Source organism: Thunnus maccoyii, chromosome 12 (genome assembly GCF_910596095.1).
Source record: "Thunnus maccoyii chromosome 12, fThuMac1.1, whole genome shotgun sequence".
Classification (NCBI taxonomy): Eukaryota; Metazoa; Chordata; class Actinopteri; order Scombriformes; family Scombridae; genus Thunnus; species Thunnus maccoyii.
Window position 1 is genome coordinate 10771705 of NC_056544.1, and position 20569 is coordinate 10792273.

At 40.7% G+C, this 20569-nt stretch overlaps 1 protein-coding gene across 2 annotated transcripts; it reads left to right on the forward strand.

Annotated features, from left to right (window-relative positions):
• The first annotated feature begins 230 nt into the window (after positions 1 to 230).
• Positions 231 to 20155, forward strand: wls (Wnt ligand secretion mediator). Of its 2 annotated transcripts, none has more exons than XM_042429284.1 (12): positions 231 to 657; positions 5270 to 5542; positions 9835 to 9959; positions 10495 to 10656; positions 10944 to 11080; positions 13715 to 13883; positions 15461 to 15558; positions 15785 to 15848; positions 16836 to 16979; positions 17090 to 17173; positions 17339 to 17507; positions 19140 to 20155. In XM_042429284.1, the coding sequence occupies exons 1-12, from the start codon at positions 552 to 554 to the stop codon at positions 19247 to 19249; spliced, it is 1641 nt and encodes a 546-aa protein (XP_042285218.1). In that variant the 5' UTR covers positions 231 to 551; the 3' UTR covers positions 19250 to 20155. The 2 variants fall into 2 exon arrangements, with proteins under 2 accessions (XP_042285218.1, XP_042285219.1); XM_042429285.1 differs by having other exon boundaries at positions 17339 to 17492.
• Positions 20156 to 20569: the final 414 nt, after the last annotated feature.

Below are 20569 nucleotides of genomic sequence, written 5' to 3' on the forward strand. Positions count from 1 at the left end.
ACTCACACAAGTGTATCATGTTGCCACAAACTCAAAACTGCAAAATGTTGTAACACTGAAAATGACACACACATCAAATGCAGTAGCCATGTCTATTTTTTGATGTGAATCAAGAATAGCTTTTGAAGGACAATGTGTTGACGGGTATTGAGCACTAAACATGAGATGGGACCTCTAAAACCTTCCTTTAAATAGCCCTGCAGGCTGCGCCCGCACAACAGGCTATTACAGGCGTTCAATGACACGGTAACCTGCATTACCAGCAGCCTCTATTGCAATGCGGCGGCGCTCCACAAACCTCTCCCCGCTCTGGTGTTGGCTGTTCGGGGGATAAAGCTGAGTGCTATTCGGTCATGTGATTCCTATTTTTTTTTCCTCCTCTTTTTCCTCCTTCGAAGTTGAAAGGCAGGAGCAGAGCGGTGGAGGGGGCCCAGCTCGACTTCATTACCGGCCGTTGATGCAGCGGATTCGTCTCTTTTCAGCCACATTATTGTTTTTTAGTCGCTCGGTGTGATTTTTTTTATTTTGAAAACTCCAACTTTTCCTTCACTATGGCGGGGGCTATTATAGAGAATATGAGCACGAAAAAGTTAGTGATAGTGGGTGTTACTCTGCTTTTGTTCCAGGCGTTTGCCTTCATGGTCGGCGGTTTAATTGGTAAGTTTTTCCCTCACTTTTATGTTTTGTTTAGCTAACGTTAGCCTGCACGTCTCTGCCTGTTGAATTTTAACCGTTAATGTCTCTAAACGGTAAAAGGGCAAAGTTTGAAGTTGGGCAGCTCGGTAAATACCTCCATACCAGCGTTAATAGACGTTTTTAAAAGAAAAGAAAAGACCGGTAAGCGATAACTTTCAGCTGCGTTTTACCTACAAGGCATTGACATAGCTGTGTATAAAGAAATGTGCTTTGAAACAGTCACTTGGACACCAAAGCTGCCGAAGTGCACCTCAGCTAAATCACTGCTTTGTATCAAGGTGTTGCCTGCCTGCCTGACTGTCTGCATGCCACAAGCGGTGGCGTTATTTTTTTAGGCTAAAAATAACACTCTTGTGGGTAAAATGTCTGCTTTTCAACGCAGGAACACTCTGAAATACATCCAACCTTTTGTGTCTTTTTTTTCTCACTTCTTTGATCCAAACTCGAATGTTCTTCCCCCCCTTTTCTCTTCTCATACCTCCTCCTCCTCCTCCTTACCCCTCCTCCCATATATGTCTGTCTGCTGTGTGGGGCCCCAGGCAGCATCTCTACCTTCCTTTCACTCCTTCCTCCCCCCCCTCCTCCTCGTCCTCCTCCCTGTGTGTATCCCCTTCTCCCCAAATCCCTATCCCCTCGCAGGCACAGTGTATTTCCTCCTCTCCCCCTCTTCCTCTAGCTTCAGCTGCAATGAGACAGACACACAACAAGACACAAGAACGCACAAGTGCACACAGCTGTCAAAGTTGCAGCTCGCCTTGAGGACCGCATCAGAGTTTGCTGTCAAATTTCTTCAAATCCACCCACACGCTCACACACATGCACAATGGCAACACACACAGTTGATAGAAGTTGAGCCCATGTGTATGATCTTTCTAATGGCTTGAATCTGGAAACCACCCACAGCCGCCCCCACCCCTTCCGAAACACCAGTCAGCCTCTCTTGTGTCCCCGCGGTCCTTCTCGCTCACTAGATGGCTGGTGATAAATTAGCTTGTTTGGTTCGTTCCTGGCTGAGATGGTTTTAATGAAGCCAGATTCCTTTGTGTTTGCTCGGTGGCCGGGGGCGGCAGGGGTAATTGAGTAGAAAGGGTTTTTTCTCCCCTTGTTTCCCAACAAACCCGGGAACACGGCATGGGGTCAGCGGGCTGAGGGGACGGCCATTATTCTGGACACACTGCGATGGAGACTGGAGGAGCCGGTGTGCTGCTGGACTCTCAGGGTCACTAGATAATTGAACTCAGAGGGGTTCCAGATAACTGGGTTTAATTCAGTCTGGTTTCCACTTTGTTGCTCTGTGTGCGTATGTGTGTTTTTTTTCTTACTTTACACAGCTGTTAACACACTTACACAATTAAAGTTTCCTTGAGGACATCCTTTGTTAAGTTTTATGACACTATGGAGTGTAACTCAAAGGGTGTTTGTGGTGTCCGCCCTTCAGCTCTCTGTCATGCCTGAACAGATATGAACAGATGTACAGATAACTGAGTCTGTACTGGCTGGTACCATTTTCTTGCAATCCTGGTTAGTATGCCTCGGAAACTAGGAAATACTGAAATATGCTATCTACAAGTATTAATCCTCTTGGGTTGCTGCTTGCTAGAAGCACGTTTGACAGTGATTACAGCTTTAAGTCTTCTCAGATGTGTCACTAATCTTTCTCATGAGCTGAATCTGGAAACTCTGCACTTTCATGTTCACCCCCATGATTCAGTACTTCCCAGAATCACCTGTGGCAGTAATTACAGCTCCTGGAGTCTTTTTGGATACATCTCTTTACAGCTTGGCACAAACAAGGCTAGAGTATTTGTCCCACTCTTTCTTGCAAATCTGATAAACGAATGGGGAGGATACTTGCAGGACTTTTATGTCCATGTTGTGAAGCCACTTCAGAGTTGTTTAGCCTGTATGCCTGGGTCCACAGTCATGTTGAAACACAAATCAACACAGAAATTACAGAATTTGGCAATCTGAGAAAGACCTTCCTCAATAATTACATTTTTACAGTAGATGTTGCGTATGATAATGGATGAGCTTGGAAATTCCTTCAAATTCCCATAATGGAGCAAAAGTATTAACCACGTCTTGGTATTTACAGTTAAGGGTGCAATAGATCACAAAACACACGGTTCAGATTGTATCACAGTGTTGAGTCACATCGGATAATTTTTCAGATCAGCAAAAAAAACAAATATGACTTTGCTTTCCATTTAATCTAAAACATGTAAAGCAAGGAACTTGCTTGGTCTTGCAATGGTCTTAAATGAAAACAGCATTCAAGATGTTCAATGTTGATTTCAATGAAATCTGAAAATGTATAAAATATTCAATACTCAATTGTTAAATTAAAATTGCAATATGAGACAGTATACCTTCCTCTAAACATGATAGTAAATGAAACAATAGCTTGTGTCCACATCATCGAAACTTGATAATTTACAAACTTGAAACACATCTTGTCCTGCAGCTTGTTGAATGAGCCACCAAATTAACATTCACTGGGGGAAAGTGCACCGCTAACATCAGTTAGCAGCTAGATAGCTAATTAGCTGCTCAGCTGATGCACAATGAAGAGCATGTAAACGTACCTGCAGATGTTACTTCGGACCCGTTAGATGCTGGTTTGGTCGTTGCTCTTCAAAATCCCTGTTAGCGACAAGCTGTCTGTCCATGACTTGTACTTACAGCAGTTTGTTTACTTTGTCTCCAATGAGACATTACATTTTGTAGTTAATCCGCAGTTCACATTGCTGAACTGTGTGTGGGGGGGGGGGGATCTGTATGGATCATGGATCAACTACTTCTGTTACACCACTACTTACAGTTCTTCCTGTTGAGTCCTACGATGCAGTGCATCACGTTTTTATAGATACAAAAATTAGACATGTGACACTACACCTGTCAGTGATGAAGCAAAATGATGATTCATAAGTGTCAAATAAGTAACTGCTCACTGTATATATCCTGACTGATACTGTATTTTTTTTTTTTTTAGACCAATACTGATATCAGTCTCAGATATAACTACAAATATTCATAATGATAAATTGGCTGATAGGAATTTCTGAAAACAATCTTTGTACGAGTCTCTTAGGTTTGATGATTAGATTAGATGAAAAGTGTTTCTAATATTTCGTCCACTCCATTAACATATATGAGGGGGGCAAAATATTAGCAACACTTTTCAATATAATGCACTCCAGTACACCACCACCCACTATGACCTCAATAATAAACATAATGTAGAATTATCATCTTTCTGACAACGTCAACAAAAACTGAAAATGTATAAGCTTTGTAAAAGTAGAATTTATGGCAGAGCTGTTGTATTGGATTGCATTAGATTGCACAGGTGTTCATAATAAAATGCTCGCTGAGTGTATACACAGATATGCAAAATCTGCAATAAACTAATATCGATTGATATGTCATCCTGGATGGTTTATTGGCCTGGATGATTTATCACTCTCGCAGTAGCTGCTGTATAGTAAAGTGTTATATATGTATTACATAGAGAGTAGTGAATGAGTGAACAAGGGGGTGACATAGCACAGCTAAAGGAAGCTTATGATGGTTCCATATTTGTTTTCTTAATTATTAGGTGCATGCAGCAATTTTCAAACTTGTTAAACTTGTTTTGCTTTTGCTCATGTATGACTTCTCTTTCAATGCACACTGCTTTACAATTCATGGAGTTTCTTTGACATGCCATCTGTCCCACTTTGCATGCACACATAAATTTACCTCTTATGTCCAGTCAACTTAATTGGCCACATGACTTTTAAATACATTTTCATGTGCTTAAAGGGGACCTCTGCAGATTTACACATTAGAGTCTGTTTCTACAGATTAAACAAACTTTTCTGGTTGTTTATTGTCTTTATGGATCAACCTTAACCCCCATGCAGTGTGTTGTATCTGATATAATGAGATAATAGTGAACTCAGGCCACAAATAATCAACCAGACCCACTAAACATGTAGATCTTCATAATATCCGAAAAGATCTAGTTAAGCTTTTGCCTTGAGGCTACACCATGGCCCTCAGACCTCTCAGGTTTCGTTCACATCAGACTTCCAGCTTTTACAACAGAAGACTGAAGTTTTTGTGTTTGCATGATAATGACAGATCTTTTCGCAAGCACTACTAAAATCCCGTGAGTAGAGACTACAAACACCACGTCTTGTCAAGCTCATGAATCTCAATGCATAAACAGTGTAATTGGTGCCTGAGAGCTTTCGGGAATTTTCTCTCCCCGTCACTTCAGAGGAGAGAGAGTCTTGCTACCAGGCATTTTCTAAACAGTGTTAAAAGTAATTGCCAAAGTGTTTGGACTGGATTTGGCTCAAGCCCAACCTGTTGACTGTTCCTAATGGTTGCTAAGATATTAATATTGTCCGTGCACAGTTTAATCCACAGCGCTCAAGTTTTATTTATTGATTTGTACTCAAACTTTTTGCGTGATTTATTAGTTTGAAGGGAAATTTGGCTTGGCAGGACCTTGAAACACTTTGCTGCAGTATTTCAACATGACACTCAGTCTTATATCTCTTCCACTATGTATTTGTCTCACCAGCTCCCAGCCCCACCACAGCGGTCCACTACTTGGCCACCAAGTGTGTGGACATAGTCAACCGCCGTCAGGAAACAAAATGGTTCATGCCTTGGGGTCCAAACCGGTGCGATAAGATCCAGAACTTCGAGGAGGCCATGGCTAAGAAGATTGAGGCCAACAACATTGTGTTTGCTGTCCACATTCCTCTACCTAACAAGGAGATGAGCCCCTGGTTCCAGTTTATGCTGGTCATCTTGCAGTTTGACATCGCATTTAAGATGTACAACCAGATAGGTGAGAAACAAGGCTTTGTTATGGGTTTCAAAAAAATGGGTGAGGACAACACGGCTCATGTTTCTCTTTCAGGACATGACTTTCTATGTAGGAGTGGGAAGAAAATCTAATCTAGTATGCCTCTAAGGGGCCATGCTGTCTTACATGGGATCTGGTGTGAGGAATCTTAAAGGACCAACTAATAATCACTTATGTTAATTGTATTTCCAGTTTGGGTGACCTACAGTGTCTTGTAAGTTTTTGTTCTGCAACATTTTTTCAGTGCCTGAGTCTTATTTTTCGATCGGTAGTGTCAATATTTTGTTTCTTTGTTATTCCTTTTAGTTTGATTATCTGTGTGCAAATATTTACAGTGGCTTGGTAAGACCAAGCTAGCCTCTGAAATACTCACATCCATCCAGTCACTTCTAATCACTCACGTCCTAAATTCAAGTGTAGAGTCATTTGTGCAGTCATAACTGTACCAGTAATACTCATTGTTATGTCTTTTTTTAATTTTACCTTTCTTGCAAGACATGCTGGTAAGCCGTTGTCTCAAGTTCTTGGTTCAGTCTATCACAGTGAACGCTTGAGGAACCTACAGGAATGTGTCTTTTTCAGTAGATTGGATTTCTGTTACACTGAAAGGCAGCAAACAATGATGGATGTCCCGCTATTTGTTCTCTATAGTGGCATAGACCGTGGGGGTTTTGTAGACGGGCTTGACAGACACTCTTGAGACAGGTATAAAGAGAGAGGAGCGGTAATCTGCACCCTGTTTCATAGCTGGTTGCCTCTCAGCAATGAAATGTCCTTTTATCCGCTCCTGAGAACCAGAAACAAATGATTTACATACTTTATAACAATATGAGATAACCTCAATGCAGTGGATTTCAGTTCTCAAAATTCCTCTCCATCCCCCCATTTTCAGGATAATTTAAAGTTATTATAATTTGTGCAAAGGTTGGCACAATTTAACGTACAATGTTTAGATTCCACTAATAATATCAATTTATACAAGGTGTGCTGACATTTTTCCTCCATATTTAGATAATCATTTTATATCACAAACACCTTCATTTTTAAATTGTTGTTTAAATCGACCCCCTTCTGAGTGGCTATACATGTGTTTGCTGTCTTGTATTTTCTTTGGGACCAAGATGGTGGTGTAACATGGTGATTAATTGGGCCATTTTGTGGTGTATCATGCCTCTTCTAATGCTTGTTTTCGTCCTTCCTACACTCCTAACGGTCTTAATGTTAAGTGACATTAAAGCTTTGGGCAAACAAGTAAAGATTAAGCTTGAAATCTCTCTTGATCCAGACTTGCTAACTGAATAAATTTAGTTTCATCTTTGGCCCCCTAGGCTTTGTCACATATCTAGTTTGCATTATTGTGAAGGGAAAAAACACTGTCAACTGGACTATAATCTATCCTGTGTCCCCACCCAGTGTCAGACAACACTGTTGTGGAGTGTATCAGAGACAGACCCACAGCATCTCAGTGTTGGAGTGCTTGAATGAGAGGAAAGGGAGCAGGAGGGAGATAACTGGTGTCTCAAAGAAGACAGGGTTTGGTATCCTGGTGGGGTGCTTGGGATCATGAAAGAAGGGATTAGAGAGGATGAAGAGAAAGTCTAACCCGGGAAAGAAATTTTGACTCTCAATCACATCATTCCCTTTATCACCTGTAATGTATAGCTATTCGAACATCACTTCAAGCTTTGTGGCGATTACAGAATCGTGTCTAAAGTAACAAACGCTTGTAAAACTTGGTAAACATCTATCTTATACCGTGTCATTAGCAGAAAAATGGTTAAGTAAAATAAAGGTCATTTAAACAATGTAGAGAACAAAAAGTTCAAATGTTTGCGGTGTAATTTTGTATGCCCCAGCCACTCTGGCCTTGCTTGTCTAAAAAGTCATGTCACAATGATGTCCTAGTCATCAGCATAATTAGCTTGCTAACATTCTTGGCCTCAGCTGTGGGTTGTTTACTGCCTGGCTGCCAGACAGACGGAGTCTGTGATTCAGCCTGGACCACAGACAAGTCTCTCTGTCAGATGCTGCAGACTCATTTAGATGTTTCTGCGCTACGGCAGGGACTCTGAGAACTGAGTACTGTAGATGCAGCATAAGGTAGAGACCAGGTGGTGTTCCAGCAGTGGGGTTCATTATTTTAAAATGCATAATTTTCTGACAAATTTCAGTCTATTCATTTATGTACAATTTCTTCCTAGAATTCAGTTTTTCTGCATCACTACCTTTCCTATATTGTAGCGAGACAGAAAGAAAAAAAATTATACCTTCGCCTGATTTACAGTAACAATGTGAGTAAAAGGCAAATTTCCTGATGTAAAGTAGGCATCAGATAACAAATGCCATCTAATTATGTGAAACTACAGCTACTACCTCATTTATACATCAGAATAGATTGGAAGTTGTCTTTGTTTTCATTTTAAAACTAGGTTCTCATTGTTTTATTTAGCAAAGCAAAATGTGATCCAGCAGTACATGGAAAGACTTGACGGCTATTATTAACATCCTTATCTAGCAAGCTGATAGTAAAGAAACAACCATATTATGGTTTGTTTCTGACGGCCAGTTTTGTTTTGGTAAAATACAGATTCGTTCGTCTTGGAAAATACTCCTTTTTTCTTATAAAAGAGCAATATACAAAACATTCAGGTAGTCATTGAGCTAAATAGCAAAGCTGCATTCTTTCTGGTAAAAATTCAACTCTCTCATAATTTTTGTTAATTGAAATAGTTTAATTAGACCTAAACAGATTTGATAGGATTCAGATAAACTGATTAGGTAATGGATTCAGATTTTTAAATAAATCAAACCTCAACCTTAGAAGCAATGGAGCCACAATTAACAAAATGGTGTCACCTCGTCTTAATCCCGACCAGAATGCTCGCCATGCCAAAGGTAGGCGGATTCTGTTCCACAGCTGTATGACAAATGAACACAAGGCTATCTCTTCCTTGACCAGCTTATCTGTGTAACAATGTTCGTCCCAGGGAAGAGCTTCGCCCTTATTAACCACCCCACCCAACTGCCCCACTCCACCCAGGCACCAAGCACCCCTTGGCCGGGGTCCAGCAATAACACAGCTGTTGAGGAGGCTTAGTTTCCGTGGCGATGGCCGCTGGACTGGAGTGGAATGTTTGCATGAAGTAAACTGACATTCGAGGGCGTCTGGCTCGACCAATGGCAGAGTAAAGGGCAATACAGAGACAGTCTGCTGCCAGTTCTCATCTGGTTCACTCTCCCCCTTCCTCTCCTTTTTTTTTTTTTTTTTTTTTTTTTTTTTTTCCTTTCTCACAGCACAGGCCACTGGGTTTCTTTCTCTTCATTCCAGCTTGTTTCATAACAGCACAAGAGGCACTCTGGAGGGCTGGAGGAGAGAACACTTGGCTTTGTAATGTGATCTAAAGATGCAGTTTTAATAGCTTGGCTTTGGATGCTTTTGTTCGATTCACTGGGCTGGACTGTTGGAGGCCAGCTCAAGGTCTTGTTGAAGTTTATGTCAAGTAGGAAGTAACCTAGATTTGGGCCACCATGGAGAGCAGACTGAATCACTGATTATGTTTACATGCAGAGAAATTATCCTATTAATCTGTTTCAGGCCCATTCCAGGTGACGGGATCACATATTAACACTTAATTGGTTTGACCTTGTATAAACATGTTTGTTTTAGGATAAACCAACCAAATAAAGCCTTCTTGAATCAACTGAATGATTCTTATGACAGATCCAGCTGCAGCCATGTACGGAAGATTAATGATTTAAAATGTACAACATCATCTTCACATTACTTTCTTTACACTGTACCACTCTGAATACATAAGCAAGCAAAAACACTAGCATGTCAACTGAAAACGAACAGTACGTTTGCAGTCGGGAATGTCTCCTTGTCAGTGCTGGCTGTGTAGTCACTTTGATGGTGGTATAGTTAAAAGGCCATGGCTGTCTGTCATCAGGACTTAATTTTATCCCTTCACAGGGTTAGTAGCAGGCAGCAGGGTTGTGCAGTGAGGAGGCATTGAAATACACACTGGAACATGAATGTATTATTCAATTTATTTTCCCATTTTTGCATTTTGGAAAACAAATTCTCTGTTCTTCATACACTATGCTAGAAATAATGACTATGATGCCAGTTCAAGTCTGAATCATTACTGCACAAATTGCACTTTCAATGATTCGGAGGGGGTGTATCCATTGCCAAATCTTCAACAAGAAACTGTCTACCAAATGGTTGTATTGATGCGAGAGTGAATTTCTGTGGTCATTCTTGTGTCCAGAGGATGGAGCGTTGGTCACCGTTGATGTGGGCCTGGCCTACAGAGACGACACAGTCAGCGAGTGGACGGAGATGGCTCGCTCTTTTGAACAGCGGAAGCTCAACTGCAGCTTCACTACTGCCAAGGTGTGGAAACAACACTGTGTGCTTCATGATAACACATCTCTACATTAACCAATAAACCAAAAACAACTTATTCTATTGAGTTGTTAAAATATTAGGTGTTAAATAGTGAGTCCGGACAGAGTTATTACACTAATATTAATGTTATTTCTTGCTAGTAGCTTTCACAACTGTTATTGTTTTTGTATAATGAATCTAAGTAATTGGTTTATGTTGTGATTTCATGGCATTATGAGATCTGAGATTTTTTTTATATCCTCCAATATTGAAAGCTAGAAATATTCGTTAGGGGATTTCAGTCCACCATGCTGCTGCAAATTGTAATGATACTTAGCTGATGTAAACTGTTGACTAATGAACCACATTTATATGGGAGTATTTCCACAGTCGAGCTTGAGGGAAATGTGACCATTTTTAATTAACGCTTGCAGACTGCTGCCCAGCCTGATTGAGGCTGAAATTACAGGGGCCTTATTGCATCTGCCTCCAGATGAATGTGCTTTAACCAGACACTGTGTGCTGCTTGTGTGTTCTCCAGACCTTTGAGAATGAGGGCCGTTACTACGACTGTGACACGCTGCCTTTCATGGAAGTTGGTAGTGTGGCCCATAAATACTATCTCCTCAACATCCGTCTGCCTGTCAATGAGCGCAAGAAAATCAACGTGGGGATTGGAGAAATCAAGGACATTCGTCTGGTTGTAAGTTGACTTTTGATTTGTTTGGCGTTACTGTTTCTTGGAACCTGAAGCTTACTTGTGCACTCTTTCATTTTGATGCACAGAACTGAGATTCCTTTCAAGAGTGCCAGTGTGACAATTTTGGCCATAGTTGGACTTAAGTGGAGAAAACCTTGGATATAATGTATTACTAGCTCGTGATATTATTTGTAAAATGATGATGGAATATAAGGTGCATTTGTGCAATAAATAACATACATGACATACTGTATGTACAAGCTGACACTTGTGTTTGTTTCTCCTCGAAGAGCATCCACCAGAATGGAGGTTTCACCAAAGTTTGGTTCGCCATGAAGACGTTCCTCACACCCAGCATTCTCATCATCATGATCTGGTACTGGAGACGCATCACCCTCATGAGCAGACCTCCTGTGCTGCTGGAGAAGTAAGACTGCTCCTTCATCGGTGTCAGTGTTGTTCTGTAACCATATAATATTATTATTATTATTATTATTATTATTATTATTATCATTATTATTTTGTTGTTGTTGTTAGGGAAAATGCCAAAATGCCTATCACCTACAATTACATCGACATTTGTTCAGTGGTTTTCATGAACACAGCCAGGACTCACAGTAATAGTTTCATTAGATGATGCTGAGGTTCTGCATCAGTGTGTCTGCTGGATGAAGGCACATATTAAGTATGGATGAAATATAGAAGTAGGTCATTCTAACTCTGCACACTGAAGGTCACAGAGATCGGAAGGTGTTGTTCATCCCGCGTACGTGGAACAATGTTATCACTCAACTTTGTGAATGCATGTTAAATAATTAGTAAGGCGGTGTAAACAAACAAATGCGTTAAGAAAACAAAACAAAACACATTCTAACAGCAAATGGGTGTTCGACTGATACGAGACAGCTGTCACCCTGCTTTTAACTGTTAGCAGAGACTCCAGCGCAGTTTAGTTCAATTCATACACTTCACTGGTAAACAAAATAATTACACTGAATTACATGTAATCATAGTTAAATAGAGTTAAATAATCTCTCTTTCTGTCCATATGTGCACTTTCTCTCTCTCTTTCTCTCTTTCGTCTTTCAGCAAGTCAATTAAATGGCGTTTAAATGTTCGTATCATTGAATTAATTTCTAAGTCATTAGTATTTCAAAGTCAACCCCAGACGTGTCTTTGACTGTCTACCAAATTATTACTTTATTTCAAAGCAAATGTTGAACTTTACACTAAAAAAAGGCATTCCTCCTCTTTCTCGGAAAAAAAAGATTCAGAACATCAGATATTGGTGTCAAATTCTTAACCAAACTTTGGAAATTCAAGTCTGCAAAGATTACAGCTGCAAATCCAGGTAGTTCTGCCTGAAGCAGATGGTTTGAATGCCATGTTGGGGAAAGTTGGAGGCATGCTCAGAGCCCAGTGTTTGTCTAACCCCCTGCCGTGCTGGGAAGACGGATCAGTACGAGGCAGTGTTCTGCGCCACAGGAAGTGCCTGTTGAAGCATGAAACACGTTACAAAATGTGCAAGCTAGCACTCGACACACATTTGGGACATACACGTCAGCTCGCTGAGACAACACACACACACACACACACACACACACACACACACACACACACACACACACACACACACACACACACAGTCAATGTCTCTCTCCTTCTCTCTATCTTTTCCGGCTCAAGGCTTTTATTCCCAAATGACCAGTAAGCTCTCAGGAAGTGCGACTCGTAACCTATTTGTGGGCAGTGGATGATTTTTTCATGCTGGTAAAAGCTTTACCAGAGTTCCCTGTCATGCTGGCCCACAGAGGTGTCAGAATGGTAAACCTCAGACTTCCTCTAACTCAAAAGGACAGAGTGTGAGTGGGGTCCTTTCAATGTGGAAAATGGATAAGGATGATATAATAGGTTATTACACGCAAACATCCATCATCTTCATTTTCTGATGCAGAAATTTTTCCTGAAATTATAATCTGAAAAATGTTCTGTGCTTGGCACATTTATGGATTTTTTCACAGCCATCATTTTTACTTGTCAAAAAGCACAGGTATAATTGATAACATTAACAATGGCTGTGTTCCATAAAGTCTCTCAGTGAGTCAGCATGCACCATACCAGCGCTTTGGAACTGCACCATGAACTAATGTTATTACTTACACCTGTCTGCTGTGGAGACCCCTACCTTATTAACTTTTTTACATACAAAGCTCTTTGTCTTTGTCTTGACACACATTCACACAGACAGAATATGGCCTCAGCTCTCCCGTCTGTGTTGGTTTTGCTCAGGGCGCATTCCCAGCATACCACCCAAATGTGGTTTCACTTTGTAAAACATCACTGTGTTGAGCTGCATTGCTTAGAGCCTGTATCACTCAGTGGTTGCAAAAAAGTTTTCTACCTAAAGCAGATGCTTCAGATCACCGTAATCTGCTTTTTTTTCTTCTGTTCTCTCTCTCTCTCTCACACACACACACACTCTCTGTGTAGCTCTGTTTTGCCCTTTTCACTATATTTACGATCATCCTTTCATCTACTGGAGGCATGCAGAGACCTGTCGCAGACACTGGGAAGATGAGCTTTTATTCTGTCTCTTTGTAGGTTGATTGCTCATTCGCCCTTATTCCTCTAAATGTCTGGATTTCAAGGTCAGGGGATGTTAGCTGTAATAATGAGGTTATCTGGAAAAGTAGTGAATTATATAGAATTGGTCAGGTCAATGGGGACACACTGTGCTTGTAGCCGAATGGCTAATCAATAATGTCCTGAGATCTAATGAGTTTGCTTCAGCAGACACAGACGTACCCTCGCTGTTTAAAGATGTAGTCCAGATTCTGGTGGGAAGCCTGTCAGGGGCTGTAGCTTCTTTATTAAATTTCTGTTGATGCTTGCTTGATGATAGATAAACACAAATATACATGCATGGTTGAAGTCAATTATGCCACAAATGCATCAAAAAAATTGTAATCCTACTACTCTTAACTGTTGTTGAGACCTTTCAATGTGAAGTAGGTAATGAGCGTGACATATTCCAGTTTTAAGAATGTTTTTGCTCCTTCAGGGTAATCTTAGCTCTGGGCATCTCCATGACCTTCATCAACATCCCAGTGGAGTGGTTCTCTGTCGGCTTCAACTGGACCTGGATGCTGCTCTTTGGGGACATCAGGCAGGGAATCTTCTATTCCATGTTGCTCTCCTTCTGGATCATCTTCTGCGGGGAGCACCTCATGGTACTGAACACAGCACCATTTAACCTAAAGTTTGGCATGCTCTATGTATTTTTTTTGTTTTCCTCACTGACCTGTAGAGTCACTTGCTAGCTGCCATCTCACCTACAGCCTTTAAGTTCTTTCACAGCAATTCTGGGTTGACTGGTTAATGAAAACAATTGCCTGCTTCTCTGAGAACAAGACTTAATGCTTGTTTAGAGGAATGCTTTAACGTCCATGCATTTTCTCCTCTTTCTTATTCCAGCCTAATGTAAGCTTATAAAAAAGTGTAGCGCACTTCCAGCTTTCAATAAGAGTGACACAATTAAAGACTTATACTACTGTCTTGAGAAAGGAGGATCCCACACACTGCTCTTGCTCATCATCTACTAATAAAAATTAAATTGTGTTTTATGGAATAAGGTTTTTCCGATCTTGACTCTGCTGTCGTTTTGTCCAGGATATGCAGTTCTTTGAAGCATTGGCTCTGAGCAGAGGAGAAGTGAAGATGTGTCAGAGCTGTGTACCAGCCATCAAAATCTTCCCTGAACATGGCCTTCAGCCCACAAATAAATTGCAGGTCATTCTCATCTGGCTGCAGAAGCATCTGTAGTTTGGCAGAAACTGGAGCAGTCACAGAGATTGTCAGACATTCCTCACTAAGGAGCAGGGACCGTTAACTTGTTGACCTGTTTGATGAGCTTCATGTCTATGTCAGAATCAGCTCTCTGGCCAGCAGTATGTTGTGCACAGCAGGCTGTTGCTATCTTATGGGGAGGAAGGCTCCCCTTTGCGCTTCAATCAAAGCAGCACTCCACATTTCTGCTACACCTCGCGCTTGTAGTGCTTTCTGAGAGGCCAGAAGATGCATGCGATGACTGTGCTTCTCTGCCTTAACTAATAATACGCTTCTTATCCAATACTAAAGCTGGTTGCTTGTTCTCTGGGTTCCCTTCATTGAGTCGTGTGTGTGTGTGTGTGTGTGTGTGTGTGTGTGCGAGCACCTCATTGTACACTCGTCTGTGCAGCACCTGACGTTTGATCTCCCAGTCTTTGGACATATAATGCACTGATTGCTGTGTACACATTGTGCATGTCCGTCTGTCAGTGCTTGATTGCAGCCATGTGAATATCTGTTATTTTGTATTGTCACCTTTTCGTACAATGGAGAGATGTCCTCTTTTTTTTCTTTTTTTGTTTTTACAAATATTACTTTTTGGCTCCATTTAATATGCCATGTAATGTCAAAAAAACACTTGGCTGCACCTGTCATGATTCAGAAGAGTCATAATGAATCATTTATTTTGTGTTTTTGTGTCACTTTGACATTCTTTTGATCAGTGTAAAACAATTAACATTACCTGTACATCTGTTGTGATGCAAAGGTTCAAACATTAAAATGTCCAAGGGTGTAAATATTGTCATAGTCACCTGAACATTTTGATGGTTTTGCCAGGGTTACCCCTGAAGAAGAACAAGGAGACACTGTTTTAAAGCTGGGGGGGGGGGGGGGGGGGGGGGGGATGCCTGTTTGTCCTGGTGAACTCATTCAATGTAACATATCACGTCTTTGAATCTATTTTGTCCTTTTCTCTCAGGACCAGACAGAGAGGAACCGTTTCTCAGTTTACTGGAAGCAGGTCGGACCCATCGTGTTTGGCTCCTTCTGCCTCTTTATCTTCGACATGTGTGAGAGGTGAGAAGTGTTTTCTTCACTATTTAAAACAGCAGACTTATTTCACAAAAGTTCTACATTTCATTGTGCAATATAGTATAATATTTCATCTTTATTTGAAATTCTGCTATGTATTTTTTCTTACTTTTATGCCTGCCATGTCCATATTTTCAGCCATATGACATGAAATGCTGTTACACTCTCAGTACAGGCAGCATGTGAATTTGTTGTTGTTTTGTGTTACCAGGGGTGTCCAGTTGACAAACCCCTTCTATAGCATCTGGGCTTCTGATGTAGGAACTGAGCTGGCTGTATCCTTTTTACACAACATATGATTACTGAAGTATTCAGCAACAGGAAAAAGCGCTGTCCATCACCTCTGTGAGCAGCTGGTCTGGCCAAATGTTGTACATTCATTAAACAGGCAAGACTCTGTGAGTGTAAATCATGTTTTGCAGTTTAGCAGCCAATAAAAATCGCCATGTTTATGTTCTTGTTGGAACAAAGTCATGTCTTTACCAATACTGCCAAATACAATACTACTACTTATTTTTGTCTTATTTTTAAAGCACTGGTGATCATGACTCAATGCTTTGCCTCCTATAATTGCAGTACATATACATTTCCTCTTGCTGGGCCTCAGCATGAGCTGAAAAACTGATCTCTAGACTAATAAGATGAGAAATAATTCAGTAATGCCATACGTGAGAGCATTGCCAAGAGTCTGGACATGATGTGTTTATGTGTGTGTACCTGTTTGTTGCTGTGCTTGCCAGGCTGAGCAATGCAAGATTCATCGTCAAAAACAAGTGCCAGAACACCTCTCTGTCTTTTTCTCCCCTTCCCCCTCTCCCTCTCTGAGCCTTTTCCGAAGGAAAAGCTTGCCACGTTTTCTTGAGTCTCTGTGGTTTGATGAATACATTTGGTACAGTGTCTATAACCAGGGTCATCAAATCTTTATAAGGCCCACTGCTGACAAGTTTCTGCTGTGCCTTCTACTGCAGTAAAGGTTTTATAAGAGACAAAGACTAACAAGGCATGTAACAGCATTTTTTAGGATTTACATTTACTGATTACAGTGTAGATATGTGCAATTTTGTAAAACTCTTATTTATTGTCTTTCCCACTCAGTAGCCCATTTTCAGTCTGCAATATATGTTACATTACATTCTGGTGGATGTACAGCTGAAGCTGCATACCAGTGCACAGTCTACTTGCTTTTTTCAGCCACCACTCTGCTGGCAGATCAGATTCTTTTTTATCTTATTTTGTTATTTCCTTGACTGGTGTTGCCTCAGATGGCATTCATAATTGTGGCAGGGATCTGTGCCTGTCTCTACTTCCTCTTCCTCTGCTTCATGGTCTTTCAAGTCTTCCGCAACATCAGCGGTAAGAGGACTTCACTGCCTGCCATGTCCAAGGCCCGACGCCTACACTACGAGGTGTGTGTGGTTTGATTCATTTGTCACTCTCGTGTTTGCATCTCCAAGTTGCTCTGCTACACTGAGTATGTTTTTATGTTACTAATTCATCCCCCTGCATCCCCTTTTAGGGTCTGATTTTCAGGTTCAAGTTCCTCATGCTGGTCACTCTGTTTTGTGCTGCCATGACTGTCATCTTCTTCATCATCAGTCAGGTGAGTCTCCATATTGTTGTAAAATGTTGTAAAATCAGGACAGTTGCCCCTCTCAGTTAGAAGCACTTAGGTGATTTATAAAAGCTCTTTTGCTACTGTCCCCAAATACACAAACAACCTACCACACAGCTCTCCAAAGTATGTGTTTATGTTTTGTCTGCCCAGGTGAATGAGGGTCATTGGCACTGGGGAGAACACACTGTACAGGTGAACAGCGCTTTCTTCACCGGCATCTACGGCATGTGGAACCTGTACGTCTTCGCCATCATGTTCCTCTACGCCCCATCTCACAAACGCTACGGAGACGAGCAATCAAGTGGTCAGTGTATCACTGGTAACTATTTATTTCTACCAACAATCCAAAGAAATAACACGGACTGTCACTCAGTTCTCTCTGACTTCCCTACCTCGTCTGTGTCACTGAGCCCTAAAGCCATTTGCTCCTACTGAAGTCATAAATCTATAAAAACAAGCCACAAATGTACTTTAATTTTTTCCTAAAACAGGTGAACTTTACGCAAACATGAATAAACAGGGTATTCGTTGGGGGCTATTTTAAGCTGTGGAGTAATATGCGCTGTACGTGGGATGAACTAAAAAATAAATACTGTGCTCATGTTCATCATAATGAAGGAACATGTCACACAGTGCAACGGTGTGGCTCACTGATGTGTTTTTAAAGTCTCTGAAGAAGTAGCTTCAATTCTTAAGTATTTCTCTAACATTAAATATTCACAACTAAATAAGCAACATCAAAGTTTAAATGTGAAAGTGAAAAAGTCAACTAATGCATCAGGACTCTGGGGGTGTGGTTTGATCAGATCTGATTGACAGTAACCAAACAAACCACCAAATGTCGTCATATTCCGATTCAAATGTTGCTCAATCCTGATGGGAAGTATGTGACATCACCTTTTTTCTAACTAATTCCGCCCACATCAAACCAGTGAGAAGAGCACGTAGCAAAATAGAAAAACCAAAATCTGTCACATGAAATAACCAAAATGGCTCTGACCTTGGCAGAAAGTATTATGTTAATGTTGGATCCTGTCACTCATAGTAGAAGCTGATTGAGAAAATAAGTTTTCAGGGGCTTGAATAGTTTTTTTTTGTTTTTTTTTTATACCTAACTCCCACTTGAATAAAATAATCTTTACCTTTTTTCTTTTTCCTTATCTTTACTTTAATAGAGATTAGGGTTGACATCTTTGAAAGTGTAATGTAACACTTACTACAGTTAGTTCACATTCTGTATTTCAAAGTGTTGCATAATTAAGCCCTAACCATGTTGTCTCATTGTATTAAAGTTATTAAAATGGTTAAATGACATTAATGTCAGTTGCTCTCACCTCATTCTGATGGAGAGCATCGGCCTGTCTTCTGCTGTAAAGCTGCCTATTCATCTAAAGTTTGTTTTTGGAGGAAGGGGGGAGGGGGGGTTTGAGAAGGACCCAGATTCCCAGGGGAAAGAAAGGTCTCTTTGGCCCGAGAGGGTGATTCTAATGGACACCAGGCTTCCTTCCAGACGGAAAGGAAGAGAACAGTGAAGAGAGGGGGTGGAGGGGAGAGCGGGGAAGTAATGAAAACCACCCATCCATCTCCTGACGTCAGTGACACAGAGAGAGGAGAAAAAAATGGGTTTGAAGGTCTGGAAGCTTTCCCTGAAGCGCATCAACCAATCTTATGGGACGGCTGCCTCTCTCCAAGTCTCTGTCTCTCTGTGTTGATTTACTTTATCAGCTCACTCAGTTTTACTTCTGTTTCGATCAAGCTGAAAGTATTTATGTCAATGAAATTCAGCTTAACCGACTTGATATGCAGTGGATTGTCTGCAGCAATACACAGGAATAAACAGGGAAATGGGGACAGCGAGATCCCAAACAACAAATTACATGCTCTTAAAATGTTTTGTATTCTCGTTATCCGTCATGGGCATACTGATGATGTGTCATGTCTGTGTGTGCAGGAGGTACCGGAGCAAACAGTGGAGAGGACATCCAGCTGACTACCACCATCACACATGTTGACGCTCCCACTGAGATCTACAAGATGACTGGCAAAACGGCCCAAGAGTAGATCTCACACTGTTACCTACTGCTCCAACGATCCCCTCCCTTGTATATGTAATCAAACAGGCTTTTCTCTCGACATCTCTTGGTGCTCAAACAGCATCAGCAATCCACCTTGCATGAACCTACCAGTCCCACAGTCGCTGCCCTCCTCCCAGCACCAAATCTTTAGCTGTGTGACTTGTTACGTGCCACCCTGTTCCCAAAGTCCCTATTGAATCCCCTAAAGACTGAATATTATCAACACTCTTATCAGTTCCTTTCATTTCATGGTGGATTTTTTTTTTACATTTCATACTTTATGTAAACTATGTTGTGTTTGTAAATGTTGCACAACTCTTTTGTCACCAAGTCAGGTACGTGAAAGCTGCTTTATAGAGATCTGAGTGCAAAGAAAAACATTTCTTGGTGGTCAAAAGTTGCATTTTGCAGCAGTCACACTCCTGTTTTTCAGTGAGGTTTAACTTGTTTGTAAAGACCTGAGCTTTTGATACAGATGGACAGGAAGGTTTTTTGGATGCAAATTTGCCACTTGGTTTGATTTTCATTTCTACCTGTAATACTCTCAGTCAAGGCCTCAGAGCCTGTCACAAACACATATTCTTCCATAGAAAGTAGATCATGTGGCACACTGTCGTTAGTCTTTCAAGTGGTGGTTCTTTTTTTATATCATTGGGGGAAATGTACAGACCACATAGCCACTTTGGGAAATTCATACTGTACGGTCATTATGTTACATTGTAGATATCTATTTTTTATAAAGTGCTTATTTTCAGCTTCACAAAATATATGCATCAAGCTCTATCAATGTTAACAAAGAGGTTTGAAGTTGATTGTAGCTCATTATACATGGTTCTTAGTTGTTTTTGTTTTGCTTTTTATTCTAATTTAAATAAAAAAAACTTGCTTAATACTTTTATGTATTGTCCTACTCCTTGCTCTAAATGTTTGGCTCATATTCTTTCTGCAAGTCGTTATTTATAGTCTTATTTGGCAATAAATTAAAGAAAAATTGCATAATAAACTGTTGTAAATGCTTGGCACAGGCTGCAGAGTTGTTTGAATTAAACTGGACTTTGTGTCTAACTACTGTGCCTCAATCTGAACATGTATTCATGTAGGCAGAGTGCGCCTCTGCAAGGCTCAGAGCAGAACAACAAACCAGTTTCACTTTCTCATGTTGGTCAAGCTAGACAGAGACAACTAGTGTGAGACAGGAAGTTATCTTTTTTTTAAATAGATTTTTAAGTATATGCTGAGATGAATATTCTGGGAATAAATTTCACTTGCTTTTGCATTTATTGTGCTTCATCAGCAATATACAAAT